At 40.0% G+C, this 18,912-nt stretch overlaps 2 protein-coding genes across 3 annotated transcripts in view; one reads left to right on the top strand and one right to left on the bottom strand.

The window, feature by feature from the left end:
• The window catches only part of LOC131990028 (uncharacterized), a 28,101-nt gene extending 27,073 nt beyond the window's left edge, over positions 1-1,028 (bottom strand). Inside the window, exons 1-2 of the mRNA XM_059355410.1 lie at positions 828-1,028; positions 587-711 (exon numbers count right to left, since the gene is read on the bottom strand). Coding sequence (XP_059211393.1) covers positions 587-711; positions 828-999 — 297 coding nt within the window. The 5' untranslated portion in view covers positions 1,000-1,028. The remainder of the gene's footprint in view (positions 1-586; positions 712-827) is intronic.
• A 12,047-nt stretch (positions 1,029-13,075) lies between these two features.
• On the top strand, positions 13,076-16,510 carry LOC131989869 (growth-regulated alpha protein-like). Of its 2 annotated transcripts, XM_059355218.1 has the most exons (5): positions 13,076-13,125; positions 13,518-14,161; positions 14,327-14,429; positions 14,534-14,614; positions 15,457-16,510. In XM_059355218.1, the coding sequence occupies exons 2-5, from the start codon at positions 14,101-14,103 to the stop codon at positions 15,554-15,556; spliced, it is 345 nt and encodes a 114-aa protein (XP_059211201.1). In that variant the 5' UTR covers positions 13,076-13,125; positions 13,518-14,100; the 3' UTR covers positions 15,557-16,510. The 2 variants fall into 2 exon arrangements, with proteins under 2 accessions (XP_059211201.1, XP_059211200.1); XM_059355217.1 differs by lacking the exon at positions 13,076-13,125 and having other exon boundaries at positions 13,471-14,161.
• The last annotated feature ends 2,402 nt before the right edge of the window (positions 16,511-18,912 follow it).

Genomic DNA, 18,912 nt, shown 5'->3' on the forward strand with positions numbered 1-18,912 from the left:
ATTAAGAGATTAAAACTCAAAAAAACATAAATGCTTTTAGACCTATTTATAACATGGTGTAGTGATGCACCTCAGCCTACTGTGATCAAAATTAATATTAAAATGACACAACACTTAAAAATGATTCTGCCCCCCCAAAAATTCACCATACAAAACTTTTTATCGAGTAACTTCAAAAATTATCCTGTAAAAAAATACCTGGCCAAACTTTGTTTCCACCTGTTTACGGATGTAAAACAATAGTTAACCTGACAAACTTTTATTTTTACATGTTCTTATGTCAAACGTCAAAACACAGGGGGAAAAAACTATTAAGATTAGAGAATTAGACGATGAATCACCACATATTTTTTCTTACTTGCCTCTTAGGGCTTCTGTACAAATATGAACATGAAAGACATTTAAAAACTAAGTTACAACTTTTGTGTTACCACAACAGCCAGCACAACAACATTTTGTTTATTAGGTGTTGACTCTCTTCAGAAATCCCCCAAAACTGGTCTTGCTAGTTCATTTGGCTCCGACATTTATGTTGACTGTAATCATGAAAGCATCAGCCAGTATTTCCCGAACATTGTTGGCTCACCTGTGAATGACTGGTTGATGGCTGCTCCAGGGTTTGTGGAGAACTGGTTCGGCTTACTGTCAGACGTAGTTCTCCACTGGGAAGGGAGATAGTGTGAAACTTCCTCTGTAAAGCCCTTTCCTGGTCTGTAAAAACACAAAGTCCAAGGTCTAAATAAATCCTACATCTTATCTTTCATTTGAACTGGAACTGAGAAGTCTATGATACCTAAAACTCATTTTAGCCAAATGGGATTTCTTACCTTCTTTGTCCTTAAAACAGATTCTGTATGTGTTGCCTCCAACGTGTTCAATCCCTCCACAATCACCTCCCCCAGACTCTCGTCTTTTCAGAAAGTGTCTCCTGATTTTCTCCTTTTCTCTGTCTGTCACATCTTTTATCTCAAAGAATAATGGATGTTGGTATTCATCCATTTTGCCTACAATTCTGAACCTAAAAACTTTTTAAAAAGTCAGGCACTTCTTAGAATGCCACCTTGCCACTTGTGTGATCTGAAGTGCTTCATTTAGTTTCACTTTCGTTTCTGTTCACTTACCAGGTCACTTATTTGCGTATGGACACACCCAGTTGCATAAAGAGTTTTTGTTTACCTTTGAGTTAGTCTGGCAACTCACAATTCATTTCTCCGTAGAGGAGGTGTGGTTTACGATCCTCCAGAGCCGTTTATTGGGAGCTTAGAATGTCTATCAAAGCGTCTGTAGGTAGCTCTTAGCCAATCAGATCAGTTATACCAGATGACGTAGCAGAGCAACAGAGATGGATGTTTGTTGTGTGTGTGTCTGAGAGAGAGTGTTGCTTGCTGCTTTGCTTCTCCAGTTCTCGCTTTCTGCAAGATTATTTATTTTCACGCTTTATTCCCCCTCATGTCATTCAGCCACACACATCCACTGATTTTATGGGCAATAAACAAGCTGCTGCGGGTCTCTGGGGGCTCCGCTGTCCCCCGGCTCGTAGCCAGATCACTGGCGTTGCGGTAGCGCCGGTGATTAGCGCCATATAGCCCCGGTACCGTAACGCCAGTGATCTCGCTACAAGCCGGGGGGCAGCGGAGCCGCCGAGAGACCTTTCGCCTTTCAACTTTCAACTTTCGCTCTAAACTATTTAAAACGCCCTCTACAGCTAAAGAGAGTTTCGCGTCTGCAGCAGCCATGTTGGATCAGTAAGAAAACTACAAGCTTCCAAGTGCCGAGTAGTACGCGTCATCGTCTTGCCGTCCCTCCCCGCTCTGTGATTGGATCCCTAAAACAGGGCTAAGAAACTGCCGTGGTTTCCAGACTGGATGGAGGTTCGAAATTAAATTCGAGAGCGCAAGGCAGTATGGGTATACCCAGGCTACCTTTGAGTGGCATTTCCAGTTTATCCAGTTGTCAGCGTTGTGTTGATTTCTTTTCATTTTTTCTTTGCACAAGACTGCATGTTAACTTCAACCAATAAAAGAACTGACAACTGTATAATTATTTGAAAATATAGTATGTTAACCTAGTGTGTTCATCTCATGTGATAATTGATTGTCATCTTGCCTTTCAAACTTGATTAATCATAATTCTAATAACAACCTAATCAAGTGAAGATTAGCTGAGGTTAGGCTTACAATACTTATACCAAAAAAATTACAATGATTAAATTATTAAATATAGGTAAAAGGAAACTAAAACAACCAAAATTAAATAATAAAAAAAACCTTAAAAAATATGTTTGGATTACAGCCATTTGCTTTTTACAAGGTATCATCAATTTAATATCATTTTATACATATATTCATTTATTTTATTTTGTTTTATTTATCTGTATTTTTTTAATTTATTTTTTATTTCCTTCACTTACATATTACTTACAAAAAAATTAATGACAAAAAACCTGGGAAAAGTTCTGATGTTGAATTACTCATCGTTTCTCAATATCATGTGTTGTGATTTCACAACAAAGAAAACTGAAAACCCAAATGGAACAACAAGTTCAAGTGTAAAACTGAGATCCTGCAGCATTAAAGCACCAAACCACTAGATGTCCTACTTAGACTAAAAACTCAACTGATGCACTGGCGACAATGAAGCAGCAGCTTTCAGCCTGACAATTCAATGAACCTTTACAACCTCAGAAATTCACCTTGTTTCCTCTGGGGAAATTCTGAAAGGGCCATGGGGGCTACTGCCTGTGTGTGTGTGTGTGTGTGTGTGTGTGTGTGTGTGTGTGTGTGAGAGAGAAAGGGTGTATTGTTGGTCCCACTGTTTAGTGACAATGAGCCCCAATTAGAGTTCTGATTTGACGTGCTAAGGTGAGCGTATTGTGTCACTTCCGGTGTTTGTGTGCGCTCGTAGTGCTGTGCTTGCTCGCTGCTCTTGCTAAATACAGTGAACTCTGTTAAAGTTACACATTATAGCGGATACCTGTCCGCTTCATTTATACATACGCTAGTTTTACTTAAGCACTTTTATCTATCTGCTCCTTGTAGCAACTCTATCGCTAATCTTATCTGTCTGTTACTACTCAGTTGTGTTAGCTACTTAGCCTAGCTGCTAACCATGTCTTCTCCCCCTCACTCTCCTGCTCTCTCTTGCCCGGTGTGTCAAATGTTTAGTTACTGCTTAGCCTCCTTTAATGATAATGGTACTTGTAATAAATGTAGTGCTTTAGCTGTGTTGGAGGCGAGGCTTAGTGAACTGGAAGTGCGGCTCCGCAACATGGAAACCAATTCGGTAAAGTTAACTGCAGCAGTTAGCAAGTCACCATTAGCTGGTGCGAGCCGACATAGCGTAGCTAGCCGTTCCTCGACACCTCCCGAGCGGCCGGACGGCTGGGTGAATGTCCGAAGGGGGAATAGTCTGAAGCCGAAGCCCGCGATGGTTAACCACCAACCGCTTCACGTCTCCAACAGATTCTCCCCACTCAGTAACACACCTACTGAGAAACCAACTCTGATCATTGGTTACTCCATTCTTCCGAACGTGAAGTTAGCGAAACCAGGCACCATAGTTAAGTGCATCCTTGGGGCTGAAGGATAGGGGATGGGGATGAACATAAATACAGTAAAGTGGTTATTCACGTCGGCAGTAATGACACCCGGTTACGTCAATCGGAGGTCACAAAAATTAATGTGGAATCTGTGTGTGCATATGCCAAAACAATGTCGGACTCCGTAGTTTTCTCTGGTCCTCTGCCAAATTTGACCAGCGATGATATGTGTAGCCGCATTTCATCGCTCCAGCGCTGGTTGTCGAGGTGGTGTCCAGCAAACAGCGTGGGCTTCGTTAATCATTGGCAAACTTTCTGGAGGAGACCTGGTCTTATTAGGAGAGATGGTGTTCATCCCACTTTGGATGGAGCCGCTCTCATATCTAGCAACCTGACCAAGTTTATTAGCGGTCCAAACCCGTGACAAGTCAGAGTTGAGACCAGGAGGCAGAGTCGCAGTGTCAAACACTTCTCTGCGCTTCCCTTTGAGCAGTCATCCACCCAAAACCCCATAGAGACTGTGTCTGTCCCCCGTCCTCCCAAAGTTAAGTTATTTAAACCAGGTTCTAACAGAAGAGGAGTTACCCAAAATAACCTGATAAAAATTGAAACTTCAACTGCAAATAAACAAAAACCCAAAATAATTAAATGTGGACTCTTAAACATCAGATCCTTATCATCTAAAGCTTTATTAGTAAATGAGTTAATATCAGATTGCAATATTGACTTACTTTGTCTAACTGAAACCTGGCTGTGTGATGAAGAATATGTCAGCCTAAATGAATCTACTCCTCCTAGTCATATTAATACTCATATCCCTCGTGGCACAGGCCGAGGAGGAGGAGTTGCAGCAATATATGAATCAAACCTTCTAACTACCCCTAAATTAAACTATAACTCATTTGAAAGCCTTGTTCTCAGTCTTTCACACCCAACCTGGAAAAACCAACAGCCAATCCTATTTGTCATAGTTTACCGGCCTCCCGGTCCATATTCAGAATTTTTATCACAATTCTCTGAGTTTTTATCAAGCCTAGTACTAATTACAGATAAGGTAATTATTGTAGGTGATTTTAATATTCATGTTGACGTTGATAATGATAGCCTTAGTACTGCTTTTATCTCCTTACTAGAATCGATTGGCTTTAATCAGGAAGTCCATGAAGCCACTCATTCTTTTAACCACACCCTAGATCTTGTGCTGACGTATGAAATTGAAAATTTAATAGTTTTCCCACAGAATCCTGTGTTATCAGACCATTATTTAATATCGTTTGAAGTCCTGCTACTGGACTACTCGCTAATAAGCAAGAGTTTCTACACTAGATGTCTATCTGATAGTGCTGTTGCTAAGTTCAAGGAAGTGATTCCACCTGTCTTTAACTCTTTGTCGTGCTCCAACATAATGGAAGACTATGTTAACTTCAGTCCCACCTCCGAAACTCATTATCTAAAGACTTAATTAGCATCGATGGCATTACCCTGGCCTCCAATACCACCATAAGGAATCTCGGAGTTATCTTTGATCGGGATCTGTCATTTAACTCCCATATAAAACAAACTTCAAGGACTGCATTTTTTCACCTACGTAATACTACAAAAATTAGACACATCCTGTCTCAAAAGGATGCAGAAAAATGAGTGCATGCTTTTGTTACTTCAAGGTTAGATTACTGTAATTCCTTACTGTCAGGCTGCTCCAATAAATCCCTTAAAACTCTTCAGTTAGTCCAAAATGCTGCGGCTCGTGTACTAACAAGAACCAAGAAAAGAGATCATATTTCTCCCGTTCTAGCTTCGCTGCACTGGCTCCCTGTAAAATCCAGAATTGAGTTTAAAATCCTTCTTCTTACTTCTTCCTTCTCCTCTACTTACAAAGCTCTAAATGGTCAGGCACCATCATATCTTAAAGACCTCATAGTGCCATATTACCCTTCTAGAGCACTACGCTCTAAAAATTCTCGGTTACTTGTGTGTGTGTGTGTGTGTGTGTGTGTGTGAAGCATGTGTATCTGGAGGAGTGTGCGCGCTTACGTGTATCTAACTGTAATCACATAAAGTTACCTGTGTGTGTCTGTCCGTCTGTGTGTATGTGTGTGTGTGTGTGTGTGTGTGTGTGGTTCTCTCTTTCTGTGAGAGATACACCAAAGGATGAAAGGATCAAAGGGTTTGTGGTCGACCAGAGAGCAGAGCAATCAACGAAAATTAACTGCTGTGGAATCTTCCAGAAGAGTGAGAGCACTAGAAGGTGGACAGACTGAAATTTCTGGCCTCGAACAGAAAAAAAAGACAGGACTGGATTTTTTCACAAGCAGCCAATTAAACTCAGTTGAACTGATCAGTTCACAAAATGTCAAGAAAGAAAAGAAGAAAAACCCTGCCAAGATTATTTTTCGACAAATGTGTTCCACCTCTTTTGCTCTCCAAACAGGCAGTCCATCCAACACTCTCAAACATGATTTGTCAATTTCACCTGGAGTGCAAACTGAAACCAGCCTGCTTCAAATACCAAACCCCTGTCTGTAGCCAACAAATACGATGACCAGTAATTGTTTTGATATGGATTTTTGGTGTACAAACTGGCAGTAGCAGATTATTATCAGTGGTTATAGACAGGTCTGTACTACCCTTAGGCTGAGACAAAACAAGTTCAGTCTGGTGCCATTTATTCACCAGTCTGGTGAATAATGTCCCGTCCCCCCCCCCCCCCCCCCGAGATGTCTGGCAGTGATGATGATACATGTGAGAGCATGAACTAGACACAGCACTGTTGTGAAAGTTAGAGCAAACCAGAGAAGCATATTTGAATAGTTTTTCCTTGATAAATTACTGTATATTAAATGTTTTATTTGCCTTTTGCACAGAATGTGTTTGTCTGCTGGGACAAGGAGTCAAAGAATCAATAAAAAGTTTTGATAAGAAGAGAAGTTGAGAAACATCTCACATGATGTCTCTCTCTTAGAGGAGTACTTCATTATTGTGCCGTAATATTTCCCTTTTATTCTGACTCATGTTGCACCCTTTTAGTTGTATTTGAACTTGAACTAGAACTGAAGGCAAGCAAGCAGGAACATGCTATTTTATACTTTATGAATGATTGAATTATTTTGAATGATTCTTGCCACTACTGTTATAGCAAACATAGAGCTTCACATGGTTTAAAATGAAACAGCCTGAGCTGTACCAGATAATTAATTAGAATAAAAACAGTTAACAGCAACGAATTAAATAAAATCCATGATCTTGGTGCTTAATTTTGCAAATTACAGGTGCATTCATCATAATTTACCCGTTTCAGAGAATTTAAATATTTACATGATCATGTTCCAGACTGTGTAAACTATTTTCTCTGATAAATCCAGAAAAAAGACACAGGATTACACCAAACATTTTGACTTCCAAAATGGCGCCAGTATGTTTGGCAGCTCGTCGGTCGCGTCATACGCTGTTGGTTGTATTGTTTGCTGTTGCCCTGTTCATCTGTTTCTGCTGTCCGAATGTGTCGGCTCTACTTATTTATGATCGCCAAACTCTTCTTAACATCCGAGCCTCTGCTGAGACGGAACTGAGAAGACACGATCTGGCGGACCGGACCGCAAATCTCCCTCCCCTGCTGGTTACGAGCTGTAGCTCCCAGCCATCCTGCTGGTGCCTCCGAACGGATGTTTTCTGCCGGCCCGAAAAGGATCCCTCTACCTCAGGGCCTGCTACTGATGCAAAGCTACTCTTCTCCCGGTCTGACGCTGTCGCCCGGTCCGCTGCTCTTCCCTGCTGCTTCATCCGGACCCCCGGTGGCTCCAGCCGTCCATGGCCTGACGTCGGCATTTTCTTCTGGACACCACCTAGCGCGCAGAGGTGGCGTTGTGCACACAAACCTCTGCCCGCTGAGCCGTGCCGCGGCATCGTCCACCGTGACTCCCCAGGTCACACTGAAGATAGCTTTGATAAATGCTAGATCGCTAGCAAACAAAACGCTTCTCCTGAACGACTTTTTCACATCCCATGAACTGGATTTTATGTGCCTGACGGAGACGTGGATACATGCTGGTGAGTCCATAGCCTTCTCAGAAATTCTCCCTCCTGGCTGTACTTTTCTTAGCTCTCCGCGGACCACTGGGAAGGGTGGTGGAGTAGCTTGTGTATATAAATCCTGTTTCCACTGTCGGCAGATTCCATCTGTCACATTTGCCAGTTTTGAGCTGCAGCTTTTTGAACTTAATTGTTCTCCTCCCATGTTGTTTGCAGTGGTGTACCGTCCTCCGAAACATAATAAGGAGTTCATACAGGATTTTGAAAGTTTCCTCTCTGGTGTTATGGTTGACCATGAACATGTTTTAATTCAAGGTGATCTGAACATCCATGTGTGTTGTGAGACCAAACCTCTGGTAAAGGACTTCCTATCTCTGATCGACTCTTTTAACCTGACCCAGTGGGTTTCTGGCCCAACACATGAAAAAGGGCACACATTAGACCTAGTGTTGTCTCTAGGGGTGCCTGTTTTTGTGGACGAGATCTGTAGTAGCGCTTGCATTTCTGATCACCTGCCTGTTTTGTTCTCTGCTACTGTCCCTCGCTCTGTTGTTGAAACTCGTCCTGCTCCCCGTCGTTACCGTGTTATAAACTCGGATACTACACTGATGTTTTCCATGGCTTTCGATGATTTTGTAATTTCACACATGGATGAGCTGGGTTGTCTGTGTCCTGAAGAGCTTGTAGCTATTTTTGACTCAAAATGTACTAGCATCCTTGACTCTATCGCCCCTATGAGGAAAAAATCCGTCAAGGCCCTGTCTGAACCGTGGATAAATGACTCTATCCGAGCTCTCAGGCGCTCCTGTAGGCGTGCTGAAAGGAGATGGAAGAAGGATAAGCTACACGTATCTCGTGGCATAATGCAGGACTGTCTTTTGGAATATCAGAATGCTGTTAAAGCTGCCAAAGCAGGTTACCTCTCAAACCTTGTCTCAAACAACATCAACAGGCCAAAGGTTTTGTTCAATGTTCTGGACTCTCTTGTAAACCCATACACCACTGATCCCATTGTGCCATCACCTGCTCTCTGTAACAGTTTTCTTGATTTCTTTGTCAACAAAATCTCTGCTCTGCGATCAGTACCGCCTCTTGTTGCCTCTGACCCCTCCAGCTCCCCGATGTGCCCTGCTGTTTTTGACCAGTTTAAACCTTTATCGTTGTCTCAGCTGTTGGATGTAGTGCAGAAACTACGCCCCGCAACTTCCCCTTCTGATAGCTTTCCCCCTCGTCTCCTAAAAAAGGTTTTTAATTCTGCTCATTCATTTTATTACTGTTTCATGCTTGTTTAGCTCAGCCTGTTTTCCAGCTCCTTTTAAGCATGCCATAGTGCAGCCACTTATCAAAAAACCTAGCCTTGACCCATCCATCCTTGCTAATTTTCGGCCTATCTCTAAACTCCCCTTTTTGTCCAAGGTGTTAGAGAAAGTAATGGCTACCCAGCTGGTATCATTTCTGGAAAACAATGACATTTGCGAAAAGTTCCAGTCTGGTTTTAGACCTCGTCATAGTACAGAATCTGCCCTTTTAAGAGTTTTTAATGATCTTATTTTAACTGTTGATTCTGGATGTGCTGCCATCATGGTGACATTAGATTTAACTGCTGCATTTGACACGGTAGATCACAGGACCCTGCTCTCATGCCTGGAGCATCATGTTGATATCAAGGGTGCTGCCCTCATGCTGCTCCAGTCCTACCTTACTGATAGGAGCTTCTCCGTGCATTTGGGAGATTTCTCTTCTAGTGTGACCCCTCTTACTTGTGGGGTGCCTCAAGGGTCTATTCTAGGCCCTTTACTGTTCACACTGTACATGTTGCCCCTTGGTTCCATTTTCCGCAAACATAATGTGTCTTTTCATTGGTACGCTGATGATGTTCAGATTTATCTCCCCATGCAAACGAATTGTAAAGACTCTGTACAATCTTTACTTGACTGCATAACTGGATGAGCCTCAGCTTCCTAAATCTGAATGACAGCAAGACAGAGGTCATTGTGTTTGGGCGTCATAAACATTACAGCGACTGTGCTGATGCTCTGCCCCCCTCCCTGGGTTCAAAAAAGTGCTCTGTCATTAAGAGCCTTGGTGTCACTTTCGACAGTGATTTTAAACTAGATAAGCAAATCGGCTATGTGGTCAAAAGTGCCTTTTTCGAGCTGCGACTTCTGGCCAGGGTAAAACCGTACCTCTCTCCTAGTGACCTGGAGAAGGTTATTCATGCTTTTATCTCTACAAAGCTGGATTTTTGCAACTCGCTGTATGTAGGTCTAGACCAGCGCTCATTGTGACGCCTGCAACTCGTACAGAATGCTGCAGCGCGTCTTTTAACAGGCACAAAGAAACGGGAACACATAACCCCAGTTCTGGCCTCTCTACACTGGCTTCCTGTCCGTTTCAGAATAGATTTTAAAATCCTGATGTTTGTTTTTAAAATTTTAAACGGATTGGCTCCAGCATATTTGACCGAACTGATACAGGTTCACAGACCGACCAGAGCTCTGAGGTCTGCAAATGAGTCCTACCTGGATGTGCCTAAATGCAGGCTAAAAACTAAAGGCGATCGCTCTTTTGCAGTGGCTGCCCCGAAGCTGTGGAACAGTTTACCGCTGCATATGCGGTCGTCAAAGACATTGGACAATTTTAAATCTTCTCTCAAGACTCATTTTTTCTCCCAGGCTTTTGAACCTGCGTGAGAAGAAAGTTGTTTCTGTGTGCTGTATTATACATCTCATCTCATATATTATTAGATTAAATTGTCTTTTATTTTTATTTTGTGAGTTTATTGTTATTCAATTATGTATCTTGTATTGCATTGGATTTTTTGTTGTGATTCAGTTATGTAAAGCACTTTGGTCAACCTTGGTTGTATATAAAGTGCTCTATAAATAAACGTGACCTTGACCTTGAAACACTGTTAAATGCTGTTTTTTCCCCAAGACCAAACACATTCTTCAAACAGCTCCTGGTACCTACACATGGGAAAAGGTTTATATAGTATCATCATCATCATCAGTGCTATATCAGGGTGTGTTAACTGTAAATTATGTGACATCCACAAAAAAGAGCCTATAAAAGGTAATAATCCCTCAGAAACACATTGCTTATACTCCTCATACTCCTTGTTTGGAGTATAATCTTTAAAAGGAAGTGAGCACGAGTTCCCAAAACAAGCACTTCTCAAGAAATTGAGACAGCCCAAGATCTGTTTGATCTTTATTACAGCAGTGGTGGAAGAAGTATTCAGATCCCTTACTTACGTAAAAATACTAATACAACACTGTGAGATTACTCCACCACAATAAAAGTCCTGCATTCAAAACTTACTTAAGTAAAAGTACAAAAGTTTCAACATCAAAATGTACTTAAAGTATCTACAGTAAAAGTACTGTTATTGGAGAGCTTTCAGCTAAATGTAAGTGGAGCAAAAAATAATTTGCCTCTTATATGTCGTGGAGTAGCAGTATAAAGGTACATAAAATGGAAATACTCAAGTAAAGTACAAGTACCTCAATATTGTACTGAAGTATTGCATCGAATGATATGGTCGAATGTGCATTACCATTTTGGACGATTTTCAGTTCAGATAATGTTACCCTGCAGCAGTGAAGTAACACCGATAACCTCCAGAGTGGCACTGACTCGTACGCTAATCCACTTGTTGTCGACAGACTGTGAGCAGAGACAGAGGAGACACAGAGCAGAGAGGAGAGGACAGGAGAGTTCATAAGTAGAGGATGTGCAATAGTATAACTATACGTAAAGCATGTGGACACTCATTTTTCATTTCATTTTTCAAATATGAATGACACTTGTGGGCACTTGAAAAAGTATCGTATACATTAATGAAAAACCAAATGTGCACATTAAAACGTATTTTATTGATTATACAAACATATCAATAGTAAACATATTACTCCTTCAAATGTTCAAACTCATGCCCCCGGCATTCACACACCTCACTAGTCGAGTGTAGCCACCCATGCTCACTCTGGCACCAAGGTCTTTATCAGCATCAATCTCCTGGCAAGCCTCTGAACTGAGTCATGGCACCAACAGATCCCCATCTTTTACACATCACTGGAAATACAAGTCCGTAGGTTCATACACTCCCAGAAATGATGAAAATAGTAATAGTAATAATGTTTTTAGAATATTTTATTCTAATTTAAAGAGAATAGTTCCACTAAAACACATCGCTTATATTTATGGCCTTATTTGGAGTATATTCTTTAAAAGGGACACTAAATAAACACAATCAACCAACGAAACCAGCCTTATAGGCCTTTAATCTCAAGCTGTCATGTTCATGAAAAAAAAAGGTCTAGTGAGCACCAGTTCCCAAAACAAGCACTTCTCAAGAAATTGTTGGGGATGCTGTCGTCCCAAGCGTAAATAAAAAAGAATGCAGTCATTTACCAATCCTTTTTGGCATGAGACTATGGCTTTGGGAGCTGGCCCACACACAACTGACAACCTTGCAGCTAAACTAGCGGTAGCGACTTGTTGTCTCCACTTTCCCTGAACTGTTATTATGGATCCCACTGCATTTCAGAACAGGTTTGTGCCGTTTTTTTGCCTTAGGGCATTCATAGTGATTCCACGAAGGTGTGATATTGTTGCACATTCATAGTGCAGTCTGGATTCGTGGAACGAGGTGGGAGGAGACGAAAGTGATGTGCACCAGAGCAGCAGCAGTGCTAATAGGCTCACAGTTAGCTCTGTAGCAGTATGTACTGCAGCAGTATGTGTTCAGTTAGCGACCTCTGTTTGTTTACAACAAGCACCGGCGGACACTGTGCACAGTTATCGATGCTGGTTTGTTCACAATAAGCGGAGGACGCTGTGCACAGTTAGCAACGGCGGCCGCAGTTGTTTTGCAGCTGCTGAAGATTGATTCGATGACTGACAGACCAAGTTGGAGGTGTGTTTGACGTCACGCGCAACGTCAAATATCCCGCCTTGTCGGGATGGCCATTTCATAGTGGTCCCGCTTCCAACAGTCCCACCAATTTTCCGCCTCTGTGACTACCTCTGAAGGTGTAAAATTGGTGGGCTCACTTGATCCTGGCATCCAGCTTCTGTCCCTTTCATAGTGCAGGCAAGACGTCAAAGAGCTGTAAATGTCACGGTGTGAAACGACGTCATGAAAGGGCCTGAGGATTGGTCAGAGCTGTGCTGTGGATTGGTGGGAAAATGGTAAAGGTTGGTTAGTTAGCAAAACTAACATTTAACAGGTAACAGTAACTTTAGGGTTAGGGTTAATTTATAATGAGAGATCTCATGTTGGTTTAATCATGTGAAAAAATCAAAGTGAAATCATTGGTTAATGAACGAATTTTTACGAATGTTACAGTTACTCTTTGCTAGCTTCTACCACAGTTTACAAGAAGACCCAGGACGTAAGGCACCGCGCTGAGTGATCTCATCGTTGAAGGGCATGTTTTGTTCTGAAATGCAGTGGGATCCATAATGATGCCTTCCGGACGGGTTAACTCAGGTGCCTGCTGGTTTATTTACAGTTGATGATCAGTTAACAAATTAGCATTACCATTTCCAAGGTAAACAATCAAAAAAAGATATAACTTATATCACCCACATCTTATTAACTCTACCAAGAAGGTAAAGACATGTCAGTCTAATGATCAGACAGAAACATATTTCTAAATATTTTTTTTATTTTTAAGTGACAGATGCATAAGCATGTTAAACTACATTAATTCCACATTCCATCTTAAGAAATTTTGTAATGCTTCTTTTTATCAGTGCTTTTATAGAAAGAAGGTTGCTGTATAGTAGGATAACTTAATCTATGTGCATAAACATAAAAAGGCAATTACAATGAAAATAGCAATTAAAATACACACAGGTCTAAACATTTTGAGAAATATTTCTATACATGGGAGGATTTCTGAGGAATGGTAATTACTTTGTCATTATCATTTTCTGGAAGCATGAATGGTCCTGCATGACGTCATCATTCATCTTCTATCAACGGCTGTGTGCCAACATAAACACTCAACACCTCCAGTGGGGGAGTTGGTGCCAATTTGTCACTCTTCAAGAGTCTTGAAGAGGATCAAACAAGTTTCCTTGGAAAACAGCTCTGCAACACCAAAAAGTAATTGAATGCAAATGTGACTCATGGGTGGGTAGATTAAATCAATGACACTCATAAAACTGCCACCATGAGCACAAACATTACGCAACATGAGCCTCCTGTTCCTCAACTATATATGGAAGTGAAACAGGATATCCACCGTGGAATTCTGAGGAAAATTGGATAGATTACAAAAACTCAATTTTTTTAAGCACTTCTCTGGAAATCGTGACGTACCTAACTGCACGTGTATAAAAAGGAGGTGCTGAAAACATGGGGCTCACAGTCGAGCAACCTCAGGGAAGAACACAGACAGCAAGGGGTGGGATTCTCTGAATTCACTGCACAAGCAACAGGCTTTGTATCACTTGTAGAAACAAGGATTCTGCACAAAACCTCTGAAGATCACTCACTGATTTCCACCATTCAAGACGAGATGAATCCTGCAATCCAGTGCATCATTCTCCTGGCCTGTGCTGTCATTTGCACTTCAGCAAGTGAGTGTTAATTCGTTGGATTTTTTAAAGCTTTTTTTTTTTTTTTTTAAATAAGCTTACTTTAAACTGAGAATATCTTTATGTTTTGCTGCACCTCACAAAGAAAATATGAAAGAAACGACAGCTGCTGTATGGATTATTTACCCTTGTTTTTCATTTTTACAGGTAAATGCAGATGTGCCGCTACAGTCAAGGGTGTAAAGCCCTCTCTCATCGCTGATGTAGAAGAGTATAAACCTCGTCCGTACTGCAACAAGAGAGAAGTCATGTAAGTATCTGCAGTAATATAAACAAAGACCATGCTAGCATTTTTATTTCTCAGTGCTGATTTTCTAATGACAGCAAAGTTAACGTTTTTTTTTTGTCTCACAGTATCAAATTGAAAGATAACAGCATGCGGTGTCTTGACCCCAAAGAAAAATTCACCCAAGCAGTCCTGCGAACAATACTAGTGTAAGTACAAATTTTTCTTTTTACATAATGCACTTTCACTGACCACACTGTTAAACAAACAAAGGTAAAAGTTTGGCAGAAAAACTTGCCAAACACAGTAAACAACCATAAGTTATCTTACAGATAATTTATTTTAAAATATGGATAATATACAGTAAATGTCTGTATTTTAAAATGTATACAGTATTGTGCAATGTCTTAGACAGGTGTGGAAGAATTGATGCTGGTTTGAAGGCAAAGGGAGCTCACGCCAAGTGATTTAATTTAGATTTTTCTGTTTTTTCAGATTTTTCTGTTCACTCACTTTGCATTTTGTTAATTGTTAAAAATAAAATATTAATATAATATATAATATATATAATATTTCTATTTTTGAAAGCATTGTTATTTTACAGCTTTTTTTACACCTGCCTAAAACGTGTGCACAGTACTGTATATCTGTAGAATAATGTTACATTACATTTAAAGTTTTACTGTGAAAAAACAAAGCTGCCTTAATTTTACATTTTTTTTTTTTTTACATAGTATTCATTCTAATTTAACATTCAAGAATAAAAGGGAAAACGATCTATTTGAATTTGATATAGAGGGGTCACAAGTAACCATGGCTTTTTTTTCTTTATTGTTGCTGTAAGGGATGACAGGCTGTATAGGTTGGAAATTACTGCTTAAGTGCCACTAGCATTAAATAGTGTGACAAAGGAAAACAAATACAAAAAATCAAGTTACAAGTAAACAAGTAGACGTCTCTTCGTTTTAAGGTGTCACAAGCCAAAAAAGCTGGAAATTTACATTTCAAAATAAAAGTTTAATGTTTAAAATTTGATGTGCTTTCTTTACAGGCAGAGGGTGAAGGCGCAGATGAACTCCTCCAGCCTTAACGCCGCCGCCACTACAGTGTCAGCCACAGTGTCGGCTACAGTGATGCCAACATCATCATAATCTAAATTTGTTTATCATCGTTCTATAAGGAGATCAGCACACCTTCAAAAAGCAAGGGTTTGGTTGCTGTAGTTCCTGCTTGTTTTTGCCAGTTTAACCAACGGCATTGCAATGCTAAAACAAGTCAAATGATTTCACTTGTTTAAAGCTTTGCACACTGGGAGCTGAAAGTGACAGCAAGATGTAACAAGAGTGAACAGAGTGTATGCATGCGACTGGTGTATTTCCATGCTTAATCCTCTGAACTCCAAGCTGTTTTTTGCTCTTTTTACATTTCACTGCAGCTCTATGGAATCAGCACAACCATGGCTAGAAATAACTCCAAAATGTCTTTTGTGCAAAAATAGCACAGTTATAATGACATAAATCCTAACAAAAAAATTTAAAAAACGAAGTTGAATTTCTCTGATAGAACTTTTTTTTTTTTAAATTGGAATCAAATTTAATTATTTTCACAATACTGGGGGGAAAATGAGTCTCCACATGCTATACACCTCCTGTCCTCTCCTCTCTGCTCTGTGAAAATAGAGCAGAAATAATGCCTTATTTGAAAGGATGTGGATGATACCTGTCTGGCTGTGGATTTTGCTTGTTCACTTTTGGATTAAATATCCACTTAAAAGATATTGAAAAGAAAGAAATAGTGCCTTAATTGAATCCACAGTGACTTAGTTGTTGTTTTTTACTGTGATTATATTATTTGTGTCCACCCTGCCTTTTATTCTCCACACCTTGAAGCAATTATAAAAATCTGTCAAGCTTTTTGTAGCAGCATTGATTGTGTTTTAATTCAAGCTGACAGATATGTGAAAAAACGGAACTGAACTGAAAAAGTGATGGCAAATGTGAACTTTGTTATGTCAGTCTTTCTATTTTTTTTATTACAAATATGTATTTATGTCTGTGTAGATGATACTGTATGTGTGACATGTTTAATAAAGAGCTGTAAAACAATTCATGGGAGAATTGTTTAAAAGAAAAAGACATCTTGGTATTTTAATTAAAATAAAGTTAAAATGCAGCCAGTGAAAAAAGTTTCCAACAATGGCATCCTCTAGATAGCTGCATTGTGAACAGTATTCTTACTTTTTTAAGGTGTAATTCTGCACAGGGACTTTAATCTTTCTGAGAAAACGTACAGAAACCAAAGTCAATGCTGTCTGTCTTGAGACGGAGCATTTTCCACAGCTGCTGCCAGCCTCTGGAACCTGCTGCCAAAACACATCAGTGACTGTACAGACCTGCCCACCTTCCAAACACTCACAAAAACTCACTTATTCACAATGGCTTTGAATGCGTAACTGCTTTGAGTTATTTTGAGCTTTATCTTTTTATTCTTTCTGGCTGTGCTTTTAAACCATTTCAAATTGGTCTCCCTAATCTGTAAAGTGTCTTTGAGGATCATGAAAAGCGCTCTATAAATAAAATGTAGTATTATTATTATCATTATTATAACTGTTATTATTATTGTCTGTCTGTCTGTCTGTCTGTCACTCTCTTGCTGTCTGTAATTCTGTCTTGCTTGCTTTCTGTCTCGCTTGCTGTCTGTCTTTGTCTACGTGTCTGTCTTGTTGTCTGTCTGTCTCACTGTATTGTTTGCTGTCTGTCTTGTCCGTTTTGCTGACTGTCTATTTGTCTGTCTTTCCATCTTTCTGTCTGTCTGTCTGTCTGTCTGTCTGTCTTGCTTGCTGTCTGTCTTGTCTGTCTCACTATATTGCTGTCTGTCTGTCTGTCTGTCTGTCTGTCTGTCTGTCTGTCATTTTGTCTTGCTTCCTGCCTGTCTTGTGTTAGAAAAATTGCATGAGGAAACCTTGAAAATTGATAATCTGTCACCGACAGAAAAAATCTGTCACCAACAGAAAAAACCTCACCATTTTTCTGCGCATTCTTTGATGGGGAAATGAAGAGCTGGAGACGTCCAAGTTTCTCAGTTTAACAAAAGTTTTATTACAATACGTCAAAAAATGTGCACTTTACGGAGATCTCCGGGTTCAAAATTAACTCATGTCCCTGAATACAAACAGACGTGTTTCAGTTCGTGAAGTCTGAACCACGACTCTGTCCCTGGAACCCATTAAAATAACCTTACAATTGTTTACAAAACATGCTGGTCGATTTCCTCCAGGAAGTCCCGCCCTCTTGATCGCTGATTCGCCAGTTTTAATTAATACAACGGCACGTCAATGCCAGCTGGGCATACGATCTTGCTGCCCCGGACAAGGCCATCCTGGCCTCTCCAGGACATTCAACAAAAAACATTCTGTTTTGTTATTGTCTCACAAAGATATTATGTCTACAGAGTCAAAGGTTTCTCACTGTGTCACATAGATTGTAAAAGTCTAAAAAATATGAACCAGACAATAAAATAAAATATATGTAGTCAAAGTTTCTAAACCAAAATTAACACACAAACATAATCATTGTATCAAATCATATTGTCTGACTTAATATAAATGCATAGAGATATTTATTACAGTCAAGGTTTGACCTTTGATAGTGACCTGCGTCACTCACAGAGAACAGAGACAGAGAAGCAGAAATAAAGCATAAAACCATTTACCAATATAGAAAATAATCAATTATTTTAACACTTGTCTGTCTCAATGTCTTGCTGTCTGTCTTGTCTGTCTTGCTTGCTGTCTGTCTCACTATCTGTCTGTCTGTCTGTCTGTCTGTCTGTCTGTCTGTCTGTCTGTCTTGGAAAAGGTAGAGTGGCACATCTCTCATCGTTGAAACCTTCTGTTACAATAGTTGCAGCAACAAAGCTGATAAAGCAGATCTGCTCCCACTGCAGTATACTACCTTCCTTCACTGTTGCCTGTAATAAACACAATAACAAACTCACTTTATAAAGACACAATAGAAACCAAGGTTTTTACCTAAAAAAGTCCCCTTAAAGTTGTTTTTCAAAAGATAAGAATTTTGCCAAGTCATACAGTAAAACATCATTTCATTTCTTAGTCATGTGGCCTTGAGGCTTTGCATGATGACCCACTTTTATCCCACATATTTGACCCCAACCTCCCCTAAAGACACATGCCTTCAATCATAAGGGAGTAATATTTCTTAAGTCTGGAAGCGCTTTGTCATCAGAAAAGGGCTGTTTCACTTTGACAGTTATGATCCATGTCCTCAATGATGCTTTATTTTTTTAGTTTTTTTTAGTTTAATCCCAAAACAAATTGATTATAACAGACTAAATGGAATAAATGTTTCTTCTTCATATCCCACCTTTCCACTTCAGATGTTTTAAAAATCATGACTGTTTTTTTACCATCAAATGAATATAGATTACTCTCTTCAATGGGTGTTTTTGTGGCTTCACTGACTTGCTCATGGGTCTTCTTGTATTGATG

Source organism: Centropristis striata, chromosome 17 (assembly GCF_030273125.1).
Source record: "Centropristis striata isolate RG_2023a ecotype Rhode Island chromosome 17, C.striata_1.0, whole genome shotgun sequence".
Classification (NCBI taxonomy): domain Eukaryota; kingdom Metazoa; phylum Chordata; class Actinopteri; order Perciformes; family Serranidae; genus Centropristis; species Centropristis striata.